The sequence below is a fragment of the Labrus mixtus genome, chromosome 21, assembly GCF_963584025.1.
Source record: "Labrus mixtus chromosome 21, fLabMix1.1, whole genome shotgun sequence".
Lineage (NCBI taxonomy): Eukaryota > Metazoa > Chordata > Actinopteri > Labriformes > Labridae > Labrus > Labrus mixtus.
Genome location: NC_083632.1, coordinates 7,617,659 through 7,642,746, shown reverse-complemented (window position 1 = coordinate 7,642,746; position 25,088 = coordinate 7,617,659). Strand labels below are relative to the sequence as shown.

The window sequence follows — 25,088 nt, the reverse complement described above, 5'->3', positions numbered from 1 at the left end:
CTTATTTAGTCAGGCATTTATGCGGTTTAAAACATGAACCTCAAAGAGCGCTCAAAGTTGAACTAATACAACTAATTCATTAAACCTGCTTTATACAACCTGGAGGAGGTACACATCATTTCATCATGTAATGAAATGCCATTCATAGAAATCATCATCTTCACCCATAAATGTGATTGTTAGCATATTGTATCAAAGGGAGGACACACACAAACAGACTCACTATATTGTGCCTTTAAATTGGTCATATGTATCTTGTTCAAAAGGTGACTCCATACCTGTTGTATTTATGACCTGAAAGAAGAAATTCTCCACGAGATGGTTTTCAGAAATGAAATGTTCATTTGTCATTGAAAGAAAGGAGTGTCATTTAAGTTGTATACAGTATTTCTAAGGTATTTCTTTGTCATTTTATTGAGGAAAAATGTGGTGTTCTCAAAAGCCACATCTTTTCCTATCTTCTCTGTCTGTATTTTTCTTCTGACATTTTTACATAAGGATGCTATAGCACCCAGAAGTTCTGTGGGTGCGGTGAGAGCTAGCATGGAAGGGGGTAGCTCTGATGACTCTGGGTATAACTGGACCGAACACTGCAGAGGGGAGGTACACACTGGATAACCCCGGTGATGATACAGTTGGGGTTATTTTTTTAGAATAACTAAACAAAGAGGGTGCAAAGATTGTCTTTGTCCTTCTCATTCACATCTTTTTTTCTCTCTCTACTCTCGTCTTTATACATATTACGCCAAAAGATACTGGAGAAGGAAAAAAATATTGCAAGTCATCACAGCATCAGACATCTCAATTAAGATAGAGATCAAATGCAGACAGTTTACCCTTGTCCTGAAAGCTGTGAAAGGACTGCCGTCTGCATCTTCAACAGGAGAGGATATGTTGAAATCATGGCCACAGGTGCCAGGAGTAAAATTGAGGTGTTCAGCTGTGTAGATCCAGTGAGTCCCATCAAAGTGGTCAGCAGATGGTTCCAGTACATAGGATTTGCCTTCGAGGGATATGAAACCCCTGCAGGGAGAGGAAGAAGTACATGAAAATATGGCTCAAAGGCTGGTTTTTATTCATTTTTGTGGAAATTCACATATTGGTAATGCACTGAAAGAATATACGATATGTACAAAATGTACATAGTGGAATGTAAATCCCAATTTGACTGAAATACAAGTAGTCCTGACTTATGTGAGACTTGCCAAAATAACCAAAAAAAGGTTATGCATCATTGGTAATAGGTGTATTCATCTGTCAATATCATGCATTTGAAATGAAAGTAGCTGAACCTTGAATTAACACTTGATGATGGAGTGGCAGAAATTCCTATTAAAGAGTAATAGTATCTCTCCTTTTTGCACTGATGTGGGCTTTGTTTCCTCTTTTTCCACTTTTCTCATGTTTTCACAGTGTCATCTATAATTTAACGTGACATCCTCATGCAGTGAGTTTGGATAAACTGAGAGATTCTCATAAACCCTTGCACAATATTCAAAATCCCATGAACTCATAAAGCCCTCAAAATCCTGGACTTTGCCAACCCAAACCAAGATCAATTTGTTTCACTGAGCTGTGCAGAATGTGGCTCTCTGTCAGAATAGCTTTGTGAATCTGTCACTGGGCAGACAGGTTGCAGAAAAACTGGAACAAATAAATTAATATTTAGACTAAGGTCAGGCAGTGAGGGTTGCATTATCAGGCGAAAATCACCATGCAGAGGGTGTAGACGTTTGGCTGGTTTGTGCAAACATTCCTGATGGTTTCCAATGATATTAGTGAAATCATTATTCGTGTCTGACATCTGCAAACATAGTGCTTCCAACGCTGAAATCCCTCACTTAGGAATTCCTTACACTATGTCAAGTTTACTGCTTTTCAACAGCATACAGCGTGTTTCCTGCATTCAGTAATGTTTCAAAATTGTGTTCAGTTCATCTGTTGACATGTAATTCCTCATAATTGTACAATTGAATCTTATGACTTTGTCCTAACCAACAAATATAGAATAAGTTCTGTTCATTACAACACGGAATCAGTTTAGGTAGTTTTGGTGACCACTAGTGATATCAGTAATAATCAATTATTTTGAATTACAATCTTGTAACAATGAAATTTGTAATAGGTCTCCCAAATAACTTTGGCAAAGCTAAGGCTTTGTTTAAATGATGATCATGAGCAAGGCTTCAGTATTGTAGTCATGAATACTTAACCAAGTCATGACCAAGACAAAACCAGACTGTGATTAGACCAAGACACGATCATGGCTTTGAGGGATTTAGACTCAGACAAGACCAAGAACAAGGCATGGCAAGGCTGTTTCATCACCAGGATAAGACCATTGGACGACTCACACTGCCTGACAAAGTTACAATAAAATGTGGAGCATGCAAACTAATTGATCCATCTTTCCATTCGAACACCCACAGAAAATCAAGATTGCTCCTCAAACACCTATTTCTTTGCTGTATAGATAGTGGCTAAGACACTGTCTATATGCTTACAAGTGTAGAATGAGAAATGTCTTGCTAGAAAGATATAAAAATTGAAGTGGATTTTAAGGATTGGCTTAAGGTTTTTGTAGAATGGTGGCACATTTCTAGCTTGAAAATCTATTAGAAAAAATAAATAACACAGCTTGTAGGGTTTATTTTCAAGCTGACATTAACTAAAGTTGATGTAATGTAACATTATACTGACATTTTTGTGTGGTATGTCTTGCCATTGTTTATCACAAGCCAGCTTTTTATTGCATTTGAAATAGAACAGAACTATTGCATCGAACAGTAATACAAAAGTAATAAAAAAGGACAATGCCAAATCCCTTTTCATTTTTTTGTCTGAGACTAAGACCAAGGAGCAATCTAGCAGAGAGACCTTCAGAAAGTGGTCCTTAGACCGGTCTGGAGAACAAGGCTTATCTCAAGTGCTGTGGCAGCAATAGGAATCTGAAGTTGCGGGTTAGTGTCGTTTTGATGGATAGTTTCCGTGTTTTCACTGTGCCTGCATGCGTTTCCTCTGGGTGCTTTGGTTCTCTCTCCAACAATCCAAAGGTTAGGGTAATTGGCAACTCCATTTTGCTAATTTGTGATTGACTGACAACCTGTCAAGGGTGTAAAGGGTCTCTCATCCATTGGCAGCTGGGATTGGATTACACCCCAAGAGACCCTCAAGAAGCACAGATAATAGGTGGATGGACTTATTAGACCTGAATTGGCTTGAGCTTCACTAAAAACCAAAGACTAACAACATCTCTGCTGTTTACTGCATTAATTGATTTCTGGCATAATCTTACAAAGATTGGACCATTGTTAAGGTCAGTATTTGAACAAAGAGCGACTGACACACTTACTTCACGCCAGAACAAGTACTGAGGCTGACGTCTGAGTTGGCATGACCCACCACCTCGCCGTGGTAGTAACAGTTTGCCTGAGGGAGAACAAAGAAAAAAACACTTTGGCATTTAAAATTGAAGACAGGAAGAATGGAACCAGCATGAAACAAAACATGTCGAAAGGTTTTAATCATGGTTCAACAACAGCAGTCCCACATGATAACTGTGACAAATGAGCGAATTAACTCTGGGGAGATAGTCTTTTAGGGTTATCAGGAGCAGTTCAAACCCATCACCACAACCTAATGATGGCTGAAGTATGAGAGGAGTTTTTCCATTTCCCTTGCTTGCTGTTGGGTTTCCAGGTACCAACTGTCATGGACCGCCTGTCAAGCTCCAGCAGGGAGTAAAAAGAATGAATTAAGCCCATGTTTATTGAACCAGGCCTGGCAGCAAGAGGGTGGGGAGGAAGTGTCTGGTTTAGAGTGAAAACAGCCCCTCTGCTAGAGCTAGACCGCCTCACTCAGGTGAGGTCTGACCAACGGCCCTCACTGTTTCCCTGTTCTGGAAAACAAGGAAATGTGAATTGTCCAACCCTCATTGGCTGTCTCTAAATATAGAATTAAGGCAGTAAATATCAATGTCTGGCCTTCTTGAAGGTGGTGAAGCTGCTGAATATGCATGTTCAGTTTTTTAATGGGTTCCTGGTGTTAAAAGGGAATCCTTGCTTAAGCTTGAATCACAGTATTTCTGCAATTCGAATACTTACTCCAATTGTAGTTTTCTTACTTCTCGAACATGCCAGAGACACTCCAAAACGAATGTGAACATTGGTTTTGAACCTTTGCTTATACATGTGTTTTAATGACTTTTTACATTGATAACATGAGATTGATTGATTAGGTTGGATTGCTATCCTGAAGAGAGAAGGCAAAAATAAATGTTCTTTGAAAAGTTCAAGACCTTAAATTAATATTCAAAGAACCAAAGTATGAGTTTTGTTGGACATATAGCACCTTTATTTAGCCAATTTAATATCTGAAATTTTCATTTTTATGTTGTTTACTTAGAAGGCATAGAAAGTTCACCCTAATTGGAACCATATCCAAAATGGCAGCCATATCTTTGAAATGCTTAAAGATGACTAAAATGCAATACATATAGTTGGCCAGATATTCTTCTTGTTCTTCCCAAGAACATAAACCAAGCAGCAATCTTCTTCCAACATGTATATGGCAAAAGAGTCATGCAGCATATGAAAATAATTTCTTGAGGACAGAGTTGAAATATATATTTGGCTATCATAACCCGCTGAAAGCACAATCTCTTATTCAGAGCAAATCCAAGAAGTCGACCCAAAGCCCAGAAAGCCTTGGTGTCGATGACCACTCTCCATATCTTTACCTAGATGTGTACTGAGAGAGACCCATCCATTATGGCGAGGCAAAAAGGTGCAAAGAAGGGACAGCCCATTACATGAAATATGAAATTGGAGTCTTATGGGGAGGAGCAGGGCTGGATTTAGTGCACTGAGTTAATGCTACCACCTCATGTTTCTTTGATGAGATCATGACTGTGATGCATCGATATGCGGGATATGAATAGACTTTTTGTTTCTGCAGAGAGAAATGAGAAGGGAAAGTGCTTACGCCTTCATTTCTCGAATAAGGAAGATTAATAAATAATACCCAGATTATTGTAGGAGCCCACCCTGGGTGTGAATATTACATTGTTTATCATACGTCTGCACTTATTATTATTCCACGTTAACTCTTTAATATCCATGCTGGTGATTCATATTCCCAGTAGATGCTTTCCATGCAGCACATGGCATTCATTTATTGTCTTGATGTAGAAGTTAATGTGAAAGGAGCGGTACGCAAAACAGACAGAGGCAACCAAGGGAGGGCTGACTCACACTGAAGTCACTCCCAGCAGTACCTTGACTTCAACTCTATATCCCTTTCCTGGATCCATGTATCAGTCTCCACCCTGCCAGCAAGACAAATAAATTTAGTTCGGATCATTCTTGAAAGATCTGTTCGTTTCCAGGAAAAGACCCTCCTATGAGGAGCTGGCTGTGGTCATGAGAGAGGAATGAGAGGTCGAAAGATGTCAGTGAGTTCCCAAAGCTGGTAAGACACTAAGCAGGTAAATACTGCCAGCTTAAAATCTTTAAGCAATTTAAAATCATTAAATCTTATAATCCATGCATATTTCTTCTGAATATTTTATAAGCAGGTTAATAAACAGCTGCTGGAAAGAAAATCCAAGGCCGTTTGATGGGAACATGGTGGGAAAATACACAAATTGGTTGGTTTGAGCTTCTTAGATTTTCAAACTTTTGGATTTTCGTCATTTGTGAGCTTTGGAAATTGAATAGAAAAAAAAAACAACTAATAAATAAGGATCCCCCTGGACTTTGGGAATTTTCGAATCTTATATAATTCTTAAACTTAATGATAAGGTACTGCATGCATGACAACAGTTTTTATCAGTTGCTGTTTTATCAGTCCCATCTTTAATGTGCCTTTAGCACGTGTTCCAATGTGTTTAAAAGTTGGAATGTGATGATTGTTTGAGCATTGACAAATGAGAGTTTCTGTCAATGGTGGAACAGACAACCAAGTCTCCAGCCATCCATCCATCCATCCATCCACCCATCCATCCATAATATAAATGTTAATGGATTGAACAGCAATTGCAGCTACACCCATTTAACCATTTACCATCATCAATGTAGAGGGACATAGTATCAAGTTTTAATGAGCCTAGATTTGAAAAATTTAGCTAAATCTCAGATCAAATTTCGGTTTGAAAATGTGCATATTTTGTCCTATCTAGTACTTGTGTGTCTTGTATTTAATTTTTGTCTTTCTTTGATGATGCAAATGGATCTGTTGTGACGTAAAAACATGTCAGACTTTGACCAGAAACTAGTCTTTTCTACAATCATCTTCTAGTCATCAATTTGAGCAATTTAGGCTGGGATACTCTCAAAAGTTTCAGAGTCCACCCTGAGCTCATTCACTACAGCTACTTCTTTGTCTTTTACACTTTGGAATGGCAGAAATTCTAATGAGATGACCAAGCCCAGACTGTGATGGTCCAGCTTTGTTCTCCCAGAATTCTCCAGTGGAAAATATTGTTCATTTTACTGTGTAGGTTGGCCGTAATGAATTATATTAATCCCATCTTTTGTGGGTTTCATCATATGTAGGCCAGTCTTTCTATACACAGACCTCACATGCTGTCTATTATTGTGCTTGATGGGTATCTAAACAAAAATAAGACGTTGCAATGTTTGCTTTCCAAACTGAAAATGATCAAATCTCGGAAATCAAGCAAGAAGGTAGAAGGTTTGAGCAGAGAAACTGTTCCACTCCAGCAGTATCAAACTCTTCCATTGCTGTGCATGGGGGTGCAGCTTCCTAACAGTATTGCTCCTTCCAAACCTTAAAAGAAAACCCTTCAATAGGGGGCTATTTATGGAACCAAGGAAGCTGTTTCAAAAGAACCATTGTATTTGAAAGCAGGACATGTTTCACTGGAATAAAAAACCCTAGGCTTAAAAAGATTAGAAATATCAAGACACAGAGGAAAATCACAAGAAACTGTAGAGAAACCACAGCAAAACATCAATATGTATTACTGATGCAATTAAAAGGTATCAGCTGTGCAACTATTGACTTACAAACAAAAAAACATACGCTATATTTGAAAATTCTTATTTTTAAAACCAACACTGTATTCTCTAAGAGTTGTAATTTAACAGATGCATTTTGGACTGAGGAACCCCACTCATAAATGCAAGGACAGTTGCTGAATATTTCACTGTCAGAGCGACTTCTGAAGTGCACTTTGATGTTCACTCGCTCAATATTTTCTTGCAGACCTGCGCAGCAAAAACAGTTTTTAAGATGGTTTTAAGTTATCCATTATAAAAGACTCGAGCTGTTCTGTAAAAATGTGTCAGTTCTCCGACCTCTGTCTGCTTTTTAGTTCATTAAATATGAATCATCCAGCAGAGAACAAAAATGTGTCCGCTTACCTACACAGGCTTCCTTGTGCGCAAGACGGACCAATTCCAGACAGTTCAAAGATTTCCAAATGCAACATCCTTTTTTTTCCTTTGCTTTCTAATTGAGTGCTGTAGGAGCGCAACAGAACTGGACCCAACCGGGCAACAATTCATAAACAGCAGAAGAAAATATCTAAGAAGAAAAAGAAGCTTTTTTTACAACATACCGTGAAGTTGTGAGAGCCAATGTAGGCATTGCCATCTTCCAGGTAATGGGTTTCTGTATAGTTACTTGCAAACAGGCCCCTGAAAAGAAACACAGAAGAAGTCAGTAAATCTAATGTGCTCAATCCTGATATTCCAGTGTATGGAATGATTGTAATTTGATTGAAAATGTAACCCTAGAAGAGCAAAAATAGAATAGAAAAGGTGTTGGCATTGAGGAAGAGAATGGAAATGCTGCTGTGAGGTTATCTATTAAACATTGTTATACACCACATGCACCATGAAAAAAGAAAACATTATCAATCAATAACTCATTCCATTTGAAACAAGCTGGCGGTAATTAGCTTACATGTTACAAGTAATGCATGATAGACATATGATCTGGAAAAAATGGGAATGAGGGGATTATGTTGACGGATAAACAGTGGAGAAATAATTTATTTACAGACTGAAATCAATAAAACCATAGAGAGACTCTCAGAGGTTACCAAATGATCCATGAACATTTTATGTCTAGAAAGCACAATAAATCAACACCGCAAATCTCTGCTGCAGGCAAACAGAGGGAATTTTCTCTGGGTAAGACTGATGAAGCAGCAGCATATATTCAGAGGCCAACAGCTCTCTGGTGTTTAAGTCAACAAGAAGTGAGGGAGGGATAACTCCTTGGTGTGTAAAAGTATGTCTTTTGTTTATAAAGATAGTGACCTTTGTGCATATTTTGACAGCACAATCTAATATTGCAAGGGAGAAACGTTAAAAGACAAAATGGCAACAATAAGCTTTAACATGGAATTTATCACACAAGGGAACAGTACTTTTCTATCATTGTGTTACAACAGCCATGCTGTGTTTAAAATATTTGTTTATATCATGGGCTCTGATCCAAGTTAAACACATTAACATCAACATTATAGGTGAGTATTTATCATGAACAGAGGCTGCAGAAGAACACATTCTTCTACTCAAGAAGACATGATTTAACTTGTGTTTAATTAATGGGATTTAATAGAAAATACTGTCTTCTTTTTGCATAAACTAAATGTGAAAAAGTATGTGCTCTGAAATGTACTCATGGTTCAAAAGTCAAATGTAGCCTATAGGACTTAGCTCATTGTTTTCTGAGCAAAGCTTCTTCCTCGTGTTATTTCTGGATACTACTAAACTTTAATCATTCAAACTCTGAATTAAACTTAAACCATCTTAAACCAATACAATTTTTCTTTGCTCCAATGGGCAAATCACTTGGATAGGGAATGTCTTCCTGCCTAAACATTGTCTGCCATGTTGGGTTATTGACATCCATAGTTCCCCCTTTTTGAAATGGACAACAGCTAACATAACTGTCAATTATCGCCTCATCTCTTAGTGGAGTTTCCTCAACAATCTGTTTTGTTATGAGAAATCATAATCTTTAAATAACTCCGACAGATACAATAGGGTCCTCGCTCCGAGGTCGCTGCTCGGGCCCTAAATAGACTGTTTCAAAATGCCTGTTGTGTTTGATTTGCTTTGAAAGATGCACTAAGTATTTTCTTCTCTATGCATTACTGTCCCATCCATTAAACTGAAAATGTTCTTGTTTCCCACCAAATGTTTCAAAACTGAGGTAAAAAAAAAAAGAGCCTGTTTTTGTGGGCGGTACAGATACAGTATGTTTGTTAAAAAGTAGAAGGTTGAAAGTTGCCACAATAAATTATATCGGAAAAATCTACCAATGTTACAGTATCTGTGCTTTGTTACTTACCCCCTCTACACAATGAAAGATACATAACAGGAAAAAAGATTTGAAGAACTACTGGTATTTTGACATGAAACCCACAACACAAGGTCCCACTTACTTTTGGTCTATACAGCCTCAAACCAAGTGTCTTGGACTTCCACAGATGAATGAGCAGCTAACATGTCATGGAGATGTACAAATATGTTGGCCTTTGTGGTATTTTAATGTTATTCACGGGCAGGAAGGAACCTTCAAGCTCTTCCTGTATTGTGTCCTCAAAGGGAAATGCATTTTCCGCTGTCTCCCTCAAAATCTTTAACCCCAACAATAAAATGCTTGACATGCTACTTTGTAATGTTTTGTGATTGAACATATGGGCGGACATAGCATAGAAGTAGGTTATGGTACAAGACTTTAGTTTGAGAAATCTCTGCAGATGTTTGTATGCTTTATATTCTTGCTGTGGCTCTGGGCCATCGTTGGATCCAAAAGCCGCCTGTAGTCTTTTGAAGCCCACAAAATGGTTCATTATTTGACACCCAGAACATAGATTTCCACCCCCTAGAACCCCAACCCCTGGAGAATGTGTTGGTTCTGTTTGGCAAATATCTTTGAATGAGCCACTCACTTAAGTGAATAAAAAAGTATGGGGACCTTACTTTTTGTAGTTTAAGTTTTCAGATGGGGTGCTCAGTTGTAACAAGGAAAAGCTAAATTCATGCTAATTCCTCTATCCTAGGAAGGGCTTCCAAAGTTCATTGCTGGAGTTGCAAATGTTTGTAGTTTCTTCCTCATAACCATACACCTCCTGTATATGGTTGTATTTTACAGTACCAGTTTAGATGTCTGTCTGGCTAGCTAACAAAGTTTGGAATGTTGCCTTTTGACTAAGAGATGGGTACAATACCCAGCGATGTACCTGTTTACCCGTTTCAACCAACTGATGCTCTGTGACATGGTGAACAGTATGGTGTACAGTATATGTCATGCGTGATATGCACTGATGTGCTACTGTCCCATCCATTTCAGTTAAAATATATCTTGATGTCAATAATTCCATTAAAATACATCAAAACTACAATAATGGGCCCTTTTTAGAAGTAAAAAGAAGGGGTTAGAATAAAAAAGGTGCTAGAAATGTCATTATTCAAGTGAAGTATATATGAACACTTTATTTATGTACAGTAAAGAAGTATTTTCACTATGTTGCTGTCCATCTTTAATATTAGCTTGTGAAAGTTGTTGAAAGCCTCAAGTGTTGTAGGTCACTCAGAACCACTGAGGGTAAAGAACCTCAGAACTCCAGATTTCCTTTTTTCGACTCAACCAACAGATGCAAAGCCGTTATATCCCCAATGATCAGCTCAACTGCAATTGTACTTTTTCAAAACAATCTTAAATGCCTGGTGCACTGGTGGAAATCTAGGTTTCTCGCGTTTGTTTGAGGGCACCATAAAACCTCTGAACTGTTCTATGCTGTAACTGTAAAGACCTTTTCACCGTCACACTACAAAATCAATCATGGCTGTCCTTCTTGTCACCTACAGAGATTACTGAATACTGCTTTCCATTCTCTGGGGAAGTAAAGGACACTCAGCAGGGGGTAAGAGGATCAACAGCACAGACATCAACAAACGAGCCAAGATCCAAAAAGGCCACATGGACCCCTACAGGATTGATTATTCCAGCATGAGCATGTGTACTTGTGTTCATTATTTGGACAAGCAAAGATACAAGTGTCTGTGGATTTAAGTGTACTGTACAAACAGGGAGTGCTGGTGTACTGTACTGCACTACAGTACACCAGCAGATGGTTGGCTGGTGCTAATCCACAGCAGAGGAACAAACCTCAGCAGGCAGCTGGATTCTCTTACTGACCTCACCGCTGACAACCCAGCTGGGAGTGTCAAATGTAACAACCAGGGGAGGGGGGTTATTTTGTTTGGGAGCTGTCAGCATGAGACACAATGCTTCCCCGCCCTCCACTCCTCTGCTGAGCCAAAGAGCTGGTAATAATCATTGGATCAAAGCGAGGCCAGAGAGGAGAGAGAGCCAGATAAAATGATGTGTTTCTTCAGTCTTAATTAGGTCTGCGCTCTCAGTCGGACACACAACCTCAACATCTGCCCACAACAGACAACCCAGTGTGGTTGGTGAGTGTGTCTGCCTCTCTGCTTGTCTGTAACACCCCAGGGTAGTGTGGGTATAAAAAGATGTTGTAGACACCCATGTGTCATCCACATGTTACATTTTCTTTCTGACTACCAATGAATGGGAATGGGAGGGGGGGTGGGTGTTAGAGTCTCGCTCAAGCACTCTGAGAGAGAACATACAGTCGTTGCTGGATTCAACCCAATGACTAACCTCACTGTTGAATATATGATCAAAATTACAAAAAGGTATGAGCTAATGTCACCAGTCAGTAATAATCAACCTGCTTTTAAAATAGCTATTAGCTTTCACATATTTCCTTTACTAGCTCCATTTTTTTCAATGCCTATAAATGAGAAATGGATGGTTTCAAATCTGGAGGTCCCTATTTTTGGACATGCTATCTCCAACTAACTTGACTAACATCAATGTAGAACCACTGAAGAGGTGGAGCTGAGGTTGGCCTTAAGCTGCCTTGCAAACAGCTACAACGAGCCCACCTGTGACTCAACCTAATCTCTTATTATGCAAATATATGCAAACCTCTTTGCCTCAATATAATCAAAACAGACGTGAAAAGGCCCCAATAATTATTTTACAAAAAAGGAAAGAGTGGACACTTCACCATTCCGACTTAATGTGGATTCCTTGGCCTTTTGACACTCCAGGAACTCCTTTGCAATTCGCATTGGCTTCATTTTTCATCACCTAAGGTTGCCACTTGACAATATTATACATGTTCATACGTGGTATTTTTGCATTGCCAGCAACACAAATAAGCCACTGATAGGCCTTTACAGATTTTCATCTCATGTAAGCGCTAATGGCCTTAGCCATGTCTGTGTCAACCCAGCAATCCAATGCAATTTGTTACTTACATTCTAATGTATAAATGGGCACCGGTCTATTGTTTAAACAAACCTGCCTTTAAGGGGCTAGAATGTGATAAAATACCATGTAAGGGTACAGTCTTTCCTGCACACATCTCTGGAAACATGCAGAGGAATAACTTCCAGAAGTTCAAGCTTACTCAGGAAAGTGCAGAAACAAACCTAAGTCCACACTAACCAGCCAACAAGACTTATGGTTTCACTTCATCAAAGCATAGCAATGGACCACCAGCCAACCTCACCATGTGTTTAATTCCAAGAGCCTCTGCCTTGCATTGCAGCAGCCACTGTTCATCAATAAGCAGGAAGTTAATGAGGCGTTGGAGAAGGAAGGCAAGGGAGGGTCTTGTCCCCATTTAAAATGCATTACCCATCTAAAAAGGGCCACCAGAAGACTCAGTCTGGCAGGCAGGGAATTGGTATATAGGAGAGGCACCAGCAGTCAACAAGAAGATACAGCGTTACGGCTGTTAATGCCAAACCTGTCCAGAGTGTAGGCAGGCTGACACTTGAACATCCACTTAATAAACGCATAACTGCAAGTGGGTCACAACAGAAAGTAATTCTCGCTGAGATTTCTGGGACTGCTGCAGGAGCTTGTCTTAAAACTCGGAGACAATGATATTTGTTAACATCTCAGCATCCCATCTGTTAGACAGGTACAAGAGCCATAATTACAGTCTTCATGTTTACATCTTGTCATGCTGTCTCCAGCCTGAAAAAGAACAAATCACATTTTGAAGGAAACAGCATTACATTTGGGAAAAGAGTCTGATTTTCCTGTCAGTAGATTTGACAACGCAGACAGAAAGACAATGAAGTCACTTCAAGCTAATCCCGAATGCCAGCAACGAAATGCCAATTCTGTTCTTCTGCCTGAAATTATCATGGTTTTTTTTTTTCTGTTGAATCTCTTTTCACGATTGTCACTCTCTTCTGTCTGTCTTTGTACAGGGAAATTACTTACACAAAACTGAATAGAATAAATGCGTATAGAAATAAATGTCATAGCTGAAGCATTCACGCAGATCCTCTGATCGGGTAATACAATCACATATGTCAGACTTAATCTGTTTGGAAAATTATCGACAAGATCAGGCATGATTTGGCATGTAGTCATTGTGCCTCGTAGTAGTGATAGCTCTGCTCTTTGCATGTAAAGTAAATGTTGGGTTTGAGGCATATTAATTGAAACAGGCCTGATGAATTGGAGGAAGTGCCCAATCAATCAACAGGAAAAGGGAGGTCTTATCTGTCACTGTGTATGACCTAGAAAAAGAGATTCTGACTGTCTCACATTGCACCTGGCAATCATGCTGAAGAATGTAGTTTTCAGCTTTCATATGCTAATGCGACATCGGTTTTCTATTGATTATGACACAATATTGTACATGCTTTGATTACTTGTGATATGATCATGGCAATAACAACGCAATCGAATGTGAGACAGAGTGAGAGCCAAGCAAAAGTCACGCACAGGCTGATAAAAAAAAAAAAAACACACCATCAGTATGGCAGAGGCTGTCTGGGAATTTGGTTGAAAAGACAAAACATCTGACTGCAGGCCAAGAAAGTGTTCCCCTCAAAACGTTTGCTTAATGGCTTTAAGATACTATTGGATGTAGAACAGTTCAGCAGGCTTGCCTTCGTTGTTGGCCTTATATTTCCGCTATATTTAGCGGAAAATAATAACCTTTTTATTTTGTCAAATGGGGTTCCAACTTCAAGCTCTGCAGGATATCTTCGTCAGATGTCTAACCAGGCTGTAAGTGTAATTGTGCAAAGAAAAGGTTATCACTTACACATTCTCTGACAGTCATTAATGTTCTATAAAAAGTACATCTACTTCCTTTTTTGGAGAATATAACTTGAGTATCCTTAATTGACTTGCTATGATCAGTACTTTGACACTATAGCCTCCATTATCATTGTTGGAATACATGTAAGATGAACGCGTAGTGATTTCCCAGTCACAGGCTCCGATATGTCTCATTACACTCAGACAACCTAATCAGGGATTTCTGGACAAATCCTAGAGTTAACCATGATAAATGAGAAGCTCGGCATTAGGCCTCTGCAGAGCGAGTTGCTTTCTTGCGCTTGTGAGCCCTTCTCTGTAACAGAAAGTTATTTAGAACAGATGTAAATAAAAACATTAAGAGCAGATGAAATCATCATCAAAGCAATACGTTTCTTATAAAAACCTAATCTAGGAGCTCCAATTAGTACATTACACTGCAAAAGAGAGACTTCGTAAGGCAATGTGGTAGTAATAATGTCCCTTCTCTTTCATGTGGCGAGTGGCAAGAACCCAGCTTGGTTCGGAAAAAGTGGGATCATGTGCATGAAAAATCTACAATGGCGCAAAACCCCCCTGAGCCAAAAGAACTTGTCTCAGTGTAAGTAACATTTTTTTTCCAGAAGCGTCGGGAAAAGGGCCAGTCTTCCTGGCTGTGATCTGTCTGACATCAGGCACTGTTTCAGGCCAGTGCCAAGTAGAGCAAAGAAGTAGAATTCCCCCCGCTTACCCCAAGCTCAATGCAACTCCCAGTCTTCATGAAGCATGTCTTGAACAGAGCCATTAGAGCATGCTAGCCAATGATTTCTGCTCAAGGAAGAGGGAGGAAGAAGGGAGGGGGGGTGGATGGGCATAAAAAGTCAAGGCAGATGGTTTTGACGTTATTTATATAAGCTGCCATGTTCAGAAGTGAGTTAACATGCAGCTCAGTGGCTCTGCTGGCACAAAGGCCAACACTCGGCCCAACACGACAAGGAAAAAACACAAAATGAATTTTTGCTTGTGTCAAGAATTCTGTTGGAAGTGCGAAAAGTAAAAGTGTAATTCATTCATTCAAAGGGAAAGGAGGTTGAGTCCTGATCTGAACTCATAACTGCCTCATTATGATTCTTTACACCAGTGTCTGTGGCAGCCCGAGGTGTTTAATTGGCCAATGAGATGGTCAAACAAAATAGCCATTAGTAGCTGTTGCACGCAAGAATTGCAGTGACTGTCACCTCAGGATTGATGTGGTTAAGCCCAGGCATGCCCCACGAAATCAATAAAGTGTCATCACTGTGCAACGTCTGTGTGATGGATGACTCCACAGGATCCCAATTACAGAGAGGGGATGATGAATACCACCTCAACAATGGATGACTTAATTGGAATTAGGACATAAATGCAACACTACTCTTTGATAAAGTGTGAAGACTATGATGCAGATCATGATGAGATACACTAGTATGGGAGTTTCAATCATAATAAAAAAAGGTTTTATAGTTTCTCAAACAGTGTTCACCTGAGCTGGTCCACCAACACAAGTTATACTTGTCAGACTCAACTACAGTCAGAAAACTAACCATCTTTACATGTAGAACTTTCAGTTTGCCCGCACTTTCATAGACCGAGCCCGTTTCAAATTATTGCTTTTCTCCTGGTTATGTTGCTTGCAGCATTGACAAGGGCCATGCTTGTTGGCCGTTTGCAATGAGTGCCTATTGAGGTGAGCTGGGGCCGAACTGTTGGGGAGCATGTCTGTTTGGAGTCCATGGACTCTCAGACATGCACCCATTGGGAACAGGCCCCTGAAAGTAATACTCTCAGCATTCTTGAAAAATCCTTAAGGTCTACAGCAAAACACAACCCAAGAGTGCAGACAATTGGCTGAAATCTTCTCAAAGTATGCCAAGTTGAGATACACAAATATTCCTTCTTTGTAAGCCAATTGTTTGCAACGAGTATGAATCAAAGAGTGGTAAGTATGTAAATCAAGTAAGACAGTGTGATCTCAGACCAAGAAAGAGAGAAAGCCCGGAGAGGAACTGAGGGTTCTCCAAGAATCCACATGTGAGAACATACATCAAGTCTGTCCTCACCTAAAAAACAAACAGCATTGGTGATTTTTTTCAAATGCTGGTTGTTTTTCCAGAGCAGATGTGGATGATAACCATTGTGTGCTATCTAAACCAAGGCATTTCAGGTGCCTTAACTTCAGAGATTTCAACCATGTTCTGGGGAGAAGAAGAAATCCTCATGTACTGTTTTCTGCATTTTGTCAAATGGGTCACTGCAAAAGTGCCTGGACGAGCATTTCATTAAGGCATGAGGACTTGTTTTCTTTCAGCTGTCCCGTCGACACAGTTGCTTCCTGTGTCACATTAAGCACACAAGCTGTTGCCCCATCATATTACAGCAACACATTGTCTCCTGCTGCTTCACAGTCCAAACATTCCAGTCACCATACTCAATGAAACTGTGATAAAATAATAGAAAGTCATGCTGTCTATGGGCTGGTTGTAGTCACAAAGTCGTAACTGTGAACACTACAACCACAGGAGACGTGATACTTGGGAGTCATATGTTGTTTCTTTGCCTGCTGTCACATCAAGGCACATCTGGCTCTCACATGTTTTACTTTTACTCCTCACTGTTTGTCACCCAAAGGCATGCATGCATGCACGAGCCAAATGCTGTCTGTAATAACAGTCTTACCCAAAATTACCATCCCATCCCTCAATCATCCCCCTGTGTTGTACAGCACTTTGGTCAGCTGTAGCTGTTTTTAAATGTGCTTTATAAATAAATTTGACTTGACTTGACTTGACTCAAGGTCAAACAGGACAAAGGGCCTATTTAATTTCTTCTTCAAACTTTATTGGTATCCTTCATGACATCACATTCCTCGAGAACTTGGAAATAGTGTTCACATGTGACTAATCAAAAACAGTGTGACCTAGGGCTGAACAATATATTGTTTTCCTATTATAATTTTGATGCACTCACAATGCAAGTCACAGCGCATCGCGTCAATTGTGTGAATACGTAAGTCACACCGCAGCACATGGGGTGTCAGTCAAGCGACTTGAAGGAAGTCATGATGCCACTTTTGTGTTGTTTGATGCAAACCAAAATGGCCAGTCTGCTTTTGTCCATGAATAATTCACAAGAAGTCTGATATCACCTCCGACCACTGTGCATGCAGAGTCTGTGTCCCTTGCATGTCAAACTGTTTAGGCTGCTAAACGCTGATGCTGTCACAGATACAGCCGCATGAAGCATGACCCATGAGACCTCCTGAACTCATTCTGCTTTCCCTCCTCCTTCTTGGTGTGTGTGTGTGTGTGTGTGTGTGTGTGTGTGTGTGTGTGTGTGTGTGTCTGACCTGCTGTCAGAGGGCTGTATGCAGTATGTGATGAGAGTTGTACGGTGTTTAGATTTGAAATGAGAAAATTACTTTTAGACCAAGGTAACTGGATAAGTGTAAGTGTTTGATCGATGTACAGGAAAAGAAACTGCTTTTATCTGGTTTCTTTCCTTCTTTTTCTTTTTTGAAATGGCTATATATATATATATATATATTGAAGAAAGAGAAAATATTGCAATGTCAGTTTTTTCCACTATTATTCAGTCCTAGTGTGAACTCTGAAAGCTCTACAGAGCTTTTTTTTTGTCTTGCCTTTACACAAGTGATAACTTCATTTAAACAGCAGGAAAACAAATAAAAACAGAAAACTCTTGGCAGTCTTCTCCAGATGGATTTTCTTTTCTCTTCCCTCGTGGCATGGGCCAGTGACATTGTTATCTGAAACTAATTATCCCGTGTGCCAAAGCAGCAGTCTCTCAAATCGCCTTTGTTGTTGTGGATCACTGGAGGGGAGATCCTTCATCCTGCTTTTCTACTGCTATCTGCCCTCGGGGGCTTTGGTTGCTCCATGGCAAGAGAGCATATGCCTGCGCTCTACTTCTTCATCTTCCTCAGTATACGTGCTGTGTGTGTGCGGGGGGTTGTGGGAGCGACGGGAAGAGGGAAAAAAAAGTGCGTCCCAGGCTTGTTTGAAGGAGCCTTTGCATGTGCTGTTAAGCTTGATGTGATTTATGCACATCTGTGTGGGAACATGTGTCTGTGCACTTGTTCACATGCAGGTATCACTGCATGTGTGGTTGTCACAATGTGGGTTGTGTTTGTGCTACACACACACACACACACACACACACACACACACACACACACACACACACACACACACACACACACACACACACACACACACACACACACACACACACACACACACACACACACACACACACACTCACACAGCAGGCTCATGGCTTATAGATCATGCAACACATTTTTTTTTCTTTCACCACTATCAGCAAACCCCAACACTCCCTGGCTGATTTCCTAAAACGACTTATTCAAAACCTCAGTGCACCCTGTTTTAGAAATCAGGAAGGCATTATGGAACTGAATTGTTTTCTTGTATTTTGCACACACTTGAACCAATTCTAAAAGGGCCAGTTATTCTAAATTCCAGGGAACTACTCTGCTACTCAAGAGGCAGTTCACTTAGCCGTTTTTTGGAAAACCGTTTCTTTCTGTTTCCAGACAATTTTATGGAAACAGAAACCTTCATTGTGTTAAGTGAAAAAAAAAAGAGGATGAGTGAAATCCTCATGTTGATGTACATGTCTTTGGCCTGCAGCTAAATCAGCAAATATTTATATCTTGCAGAAAGAAATGCAAAAGATGTCATCCGTATTCCTATCTGTGGGTTCATTTCCGTATTCCTATCTGTGGGTGCATTTCCATATTCCTATCTGTGGGTGCATTTCAAGTGAAAACAATAAAGCCGTAACAAATTAATTGCATCATTGTGTCTGTTTTTTCTTGCATCATGTTCTGTGTGCAGAGTTTGTTATTCTTTTGTGTCATAATGTGGGTTAAGGCTGCGAATGGAAGGAAGCGCAGAGGAGGGGGTGAATGCAAAGTCATTTTCAGGACGGGTCATGCTAATGCAACAGCTTTGAGCTTCCGCATTAATTCAAATGGTTTGCAAAGAAACTGGCCCAAGGCCCGTGCATCTATATTCATTGCAACCTCATGTTGAACTAATGAGCAACTTGGGAACTTCAAACAATCAAGCCTATCAGTCTTTTCACAAGGTAAATGCATACCAAAAAAAAAAACAGCATTTCAATTAATTAAATCTGTCTGTACTTGGACGCCCTCCCCTCTTCTTTTTTTTTTCCCTTGCCCTTCTCCCCCCATCTTGGAAGCCCTCGAGGGAAATCAAACAATTAAGGACTGAATACAAATGCACTCTCCCTCCCTTCATGTCTCTCACCCCTGTGATTGTGTCGGGTAGAGAGATGTCCTCTCTCCTTCTAGTAAAAGTCTGGCTTTGATGTGATGGGTTTCCTAGGATGTGCATCCTGACTGTCTGTGCTTAAAGGTGGTGACTGACTGGAGGAGATGCTGCACGATTCTAGGAAGAGGGAGAACAAAAACATCTTAATTATTCAAAGAAAAATGAACAACTAGTGCAACGTGGTCCGAATTCTTGTGCATTTGCTACAGGTTGTGGTCTGTTTTTTTCAAACAAATCTGTTTTCTGAAGACAAAAGGTGACACAAATTGACGACTGAGTTCCCAGTAATGCACTACTAGCCCAACAATCATGCGCGGTCCAGTGATCCTTCGGAGGGAAAATTGCTGCTCTCGTTCAGCTGATGCAAACAGGACGTGGAGCATTATTGGCTTTCTCTGAGACAATGTTTGTACACATCACGTCATACAGCAAAGCGTGCAGATGGAGCACACAGCTGGGGCTTGTTCATTTTTTACAGCGTCCATGGCACATTGCACATACACAAAAGGTGTGTGTGTGTGTGTGTGTGTGTGTGTGTGTGTGTGTGTGTGTGTGTGTGTGTGTGTGTGTGTGTGTGTGTGTGTGTGGTTAAGTTGTATTCACAAATAAAACACATTTGCTAATAATCACTTGATATGCAAAACCAAGGCCATAGCTCAGAGTAGAACAAACCTGAGGTCATGAGCGCATTTCACCCAACAACAAAACATTTTTTGTACATTTTCGCTTAACCCTGAACAAAGCCTCTTATCATTTACATTTTCTTCCTTTAAACAAGCAGTTGTCTTTTTTCTTTCATGTGTATTTTAGATCCCAACATGAAGGTCTGAGTGTTGTTTTAAAGCTTTCTGCTTTCCACTCTGCTGGGAAAGTCTACTGAATCATTTATTGAATTGTTAATTTATTGGATTTGAATATATATCAAGTCTTATATTTCTTTTAAAGAGCTAGTCAATTATAACACCATGACACACTTGAAAGAGCATAATGTTTAAAGGAACAATTCAACACTGGGTAATGTGTATATTTGGGGAGTTTTACGAGAGGTCAAGTTAAAGGATGAAGTCAACTCTCTTACATATGTGTTAAATACAGAGCTGGAGTGAAGCAGACGGGGGAAATTGGGAAAAAGGTATAGGTCACTTGTCAACCACTAGCGAGTCATAGGGCGCACTAACACTAGGCAATGCGTACTGTGCCCAAGCACGTTTAACCCTCAAAGTCCAGTTAATTTGACTCGTGTCAGGGCTCCGTGCCTACACTTCCTTGACCCTGGCACAGAGGGAAGAGGTCGGCTTCAGCACGGTACAGTTGCTCATGCACGAGCACAAGCACGAGCACGCCACAAATATTATCCATCCCTGCCTTCCATTATCGAGGAATGCTGCTGTGTTGTGGCTGTTATGCCAAAATGACTTAAAATAAGCCACGGAGTCAAGAAAGTTGCAGTCACATTCTCTGTGTTGCCTGATGTGTGTACGCAGTAGGGCTGGTTAAAAAATTGATTCATCAATTCATTGCAATTATTAATTTCCCAATTCAATATCGATTCAGGGAAATCCTGAGATCAATTTTTTTTTCCGTTGCAATGACACGTTGTGGGTGCTGTGAATTCAGATCAGGCACAATTTTGCACTTTTGATCATCCTGTACTTTCATGTTTTATTCTTTGTTTATTAAAGAATAATGCAACGATGAAATACGTTTTTTTGAGTCAGTTTGTTTTAAACTAATACAAACACATAATTATTTAACAAATATAAGAAGGTACTGTGAGTAGTTATCTGGGTATTTCTCTCATCTATGTGTAATATTGAATCGATATCGAAGCATATTGATCAATATTGAATCGTATCGAATCGTGACCCAAAGAATCAAAATCGAATCGAATTGTGAGGTTGTGGACAATACCCAGCTCTAGTACGCACTCAGCCTTTTTTTTTTTTTGAGTCCACCTGTCTTGTAAATTAAGCACGCTTCATGATAAGCAGAGTGTAAAATGCATTGAAGCATTTGTTGCATGAAAAATCAAAGTATAAAAAAAGTAAACCTGGGATTTAATATGGGTTCATGTGCGGGGACTATTTCTTGGCTGGGCGCAGTGATTTCCTGGAAAGCTCATGATGAAGACCAGACTCCAGACGTATAGCCTTTGCTTAATAGATATGCGATATCAATCTTGACATTCAAAATCAAGAGAGCAAACAAATATGTCCTCAAAGTTGGAACTTTTGCTTGAACTCCCTTAACCTTGTCAAATCCCAAAATCTCTCTCCGATTCCCATCAGACTACTGGATCTACTTCTGCTGGCTAAATTAATGCCTTTTTGTTTGTTTTCTGAAGTGCCCATACCTTTTCCTGTCAGCTCATGTGCCAACAAACAAGAGCTCCTGCTGAACCCTCTGAATTTACAACCTGGCCCCCTGACCTCTTTGGAAACTCTGTTTATGATTTCAAGGCGAGTGTGTCACGGCCTCGGGGGTCCCTGCACCCTGAAGCAGTGCACAGCCTCTTTATCAAACCCTGGCAGCTCCTATTGTTGTTGGCAGCTCAGTCCTGTCCCCTTAGCTGGAGGGATTAGGTGAGACTGAGTGAGGAGGGGTATAGAGGGGCTATAGGAAAAGGAGACCCCGCTGCATCCCTCACCCCAACAGGGAGTTATTAAAAGCTGCTGAGAAAACAAGTAAGGAGGGAGAAACGCGAAGGCAGGTAGACAGAAGAGGAGGCCTTCACACTTCATCTGACAAAGAACAAACCCTCAAATCCAGTCATCACACACCCTTCCTCTTCCTCTGTCTTACTCCCAGTGTGTCCGTCTCTCAGCACCGTGGGGCCTCAGATGTGTTACTTTAATGACGAGTGGGATGGAGGATTCAAAAGCATCTGCTTTTTCTGCATGACATGGGGGAAGGGGGGGGGGGGGATCTGTGCCCTTGGTCCCTGACTTTCTCTGCACCATTTCCTTTTATCAGTAAGCTAAATTTAGTGATGAAAGAGGTATTTGAACTCCTACACAGGTTTCCCATTTAGTCATGTTGGGACTGGAGGTTTTTAAATGAGTCAAAAAGCAGGAAAATAAGAGGTAGCGGAAGGATGTTCAGCAGCAGAGATGCAACCTTTTAGGGCAGGAGAGGGAACTGAACTTGGAGTTTTTTTTGTTTTTTTTTGCTGTGCTAGTCAACCGGAGCGGATGCTGTTTTTGTGCTCAATCCAGCATTCATTTTTCACAAGGACACTGCTCTGCATGAAGAACAACAGGAGAAGGAGTGGGGGGAAAAAAAAACTCCTACATCAGCCGAAAGAGACGGGCTTCCTTAAGCCCAAATCTGACCGTCTGACTGATGACCGCGCACACAGCTTCTACGCTCAGACGTCGACCCCAGCTCGCAGGGAGGGCTGGTCACAGGAAGGTCAGTGGAGTGTGAGAACGAGGAGAACAGGATGGAGGACAAGTAGAGCGAGCGTTCCCTCCCGGCTGACACAGACTCACACTGTAACTCAGGCAAATTTGTCCGTCTGTCAGAGCGAGGATGGAATCCAGAAGTTTGAGCCTGGACTGATTATCTCTAGTCAGCAGCGAAAGAGGTCAGAAACTTTTGGCTGCTTTTGTTTATTCCCTTTGGCAACCCCCCAGCCTTGAGAAAATGAGATTTCGTCCGAAGAAAAAAAATGATGGAGAAAGTTTGCTTAAATAGGTGAAAGGGGGAGATTGTGAGCCAGAGAGACAGAAATGCAGACAATCTGATGAAAAGAGCAAACAAAAGGAAGATGAAGGCAGAGGGCCTTGGATTACCGATGCTGAAACTAAATTCGGTGCTTCAAAATCCCCAAGAACCTCGAATGAAGCCATCTTTTCCTATGCAATTCATATTCAAATGACTCTTTCTGCACTTCTGCTCCTGCTTACTGGCTGTAAACAAATTGTGTTATTCCTTAAAGGCATACCAGTCAAATCCATAAGACAGGGTGTGTGTTTACGCTCTTCTTTAATAGCAGAGTTTCGACAAAACAGGAGCCGCTGGAGGAAGTTATATCATTTTGCTTGCTTATTTCCCTGATGTCTGTATTAAACATAACTATGACATTATTGCAAGCCTTTCAGGAAGACGAAAGAAGGCAGCATTGTAACAGGTTTCCAGTCCCCACGTTTGGCTATTGTGTGCGCATTTAATAACAGTGAAAAATCCAAAGAACAGGGATTGTGTTACAGTGCGTTGATTTGCCTTTTTAATTACAAAAAACATAATGCCGAAAACAAGCAGGAAGCATGAGGAAGCACACAAGCGAAATGTGATTTGTGCTGATTTGTTTGCAGAGTGGCACTTCTACAATTAATAAGACAAACTGACACAATTGAATGTCAATGAAACAAGCAGTTAAGATAAAAACAGGCACTTTTAATTAGTCTGTGTTGAAGCATATTACAAAAGATCTGGAAAAGTCGAAATTGATAGATGGTAATTGCTGTTTATCTTCAAATAGTTTTGAAGTGACTTTGGAACAGAGACTCAAAACACAATGTCATGATTTGGATTTTGAATATGCTCATTCAGTATTCAACAAAGTTCAATCCATTAGAGCTGAAAGAAGGACAGAGCTGACTTGCATTAAGCTTGGTAGTAGTAGTAGCGACAAGTAGCGACACCTTGTCATTGTGTCATTCCAATCTCTTACTCCTCTCTCTTAAGGCGTAAAAAATCCCAAACTTAAACCTTAAAAAAAACGTAGTCATGCTCATTTTCAATAATCTTCATCTTACTCATTCACTTGATTTATTCAACCTCTATTTTTCCTGTTTCCCGCATTTTCTTAACATCTATAACCTTTATCACCTGTCATACAGCTCACATGTTTTTATCCGTCTTGTACTTCTCTTATATTTGATGCTCTTTTGCCTTCATCTTTTTATACTGTAATGCTGCAGCAACCTGGCACAAGATTAATACAATTCCATCTCGTCTCATCTTATCTTTTTCTAACACAATTTACAAGAGGGATTGAGTGTTAGAAATAGAAGAAGTACTGTACGTACCTTTCTCTGTATAAACCGTCTGGAATATGTTGAAAAGTCATACAATGATGGATCTTCTGAATAAAGCCTTACAATATGCTCAATGAAATAAAAAGAAATGAAGGTCTGAAAATGAATCACATGGCCCACCCTACTTTCATAATCCCCCCCTTTTCATAACCTGTAATGCAAGCTGATATTAAAAGAAGCAACAGTGCCTTTTTCTACCAGTTTACTGGTGAAATATGAAGGTATTATTGTTCACTCTTTGAATTATTACTTTAACACCACATTTTGCACAGCTGGTTTTTAATAATAAAAGATCTTAAAAGATAAAAGAAAGAACAAGGTGAGGGCTGTATGGATTTTGATCCCTGGGAAAGTGGTTTCATTTGCAACGGATTTACAAAAGACTGCTAAACTCCGTCTGTAACAATCTCTATCACATAAAAATGCATCCTTATCTTTGGTGAAGGTATGTATTGAGTGATGACTCGTCCTCCGGAGGAAAAATGCTGCTGACAGAAGGTTTTAGTTGGCTGTGTGCTTTGTGGTGAAGGGAGGGCGGCTGAGGAATAGA

General features: G+C 40.2%; 1 protein-coding gene across 1 annotated transcript in view; it reads right to left on the bottom strand.

Annotated features, from left to right (window-relative positions):
• LOC132954915 (disintegrin and metalloproteinase domain-containing protein 12-like) overlaps positions 1 to 25,088 on the bottom strand; it is an 80,424-nt gene that overhangs the window by 31,988 nt on the left and 23,348 nt on the right. Inside the window, exons 4-6 of the mRNA XM_061027428.1 lie at positions 7,583 to 7,661; positions 3,353 to 3,429; positions 837 to 1,023 (exon numbers count right to left, since the gene is read on the bottom strand). Of these exons, the coding sequence (XP_060883411.1) occupies positions 837 to 1,023; positions 3,353 to 3,429; positions 7,583 to 7,661 (343 nt within the window). The remainder of the gene's footprint in view (positions 1 to 836; positions 1,024 to 3,352; positions 3,430 to 7,582; positions 7,662 to 25,088) is intronic.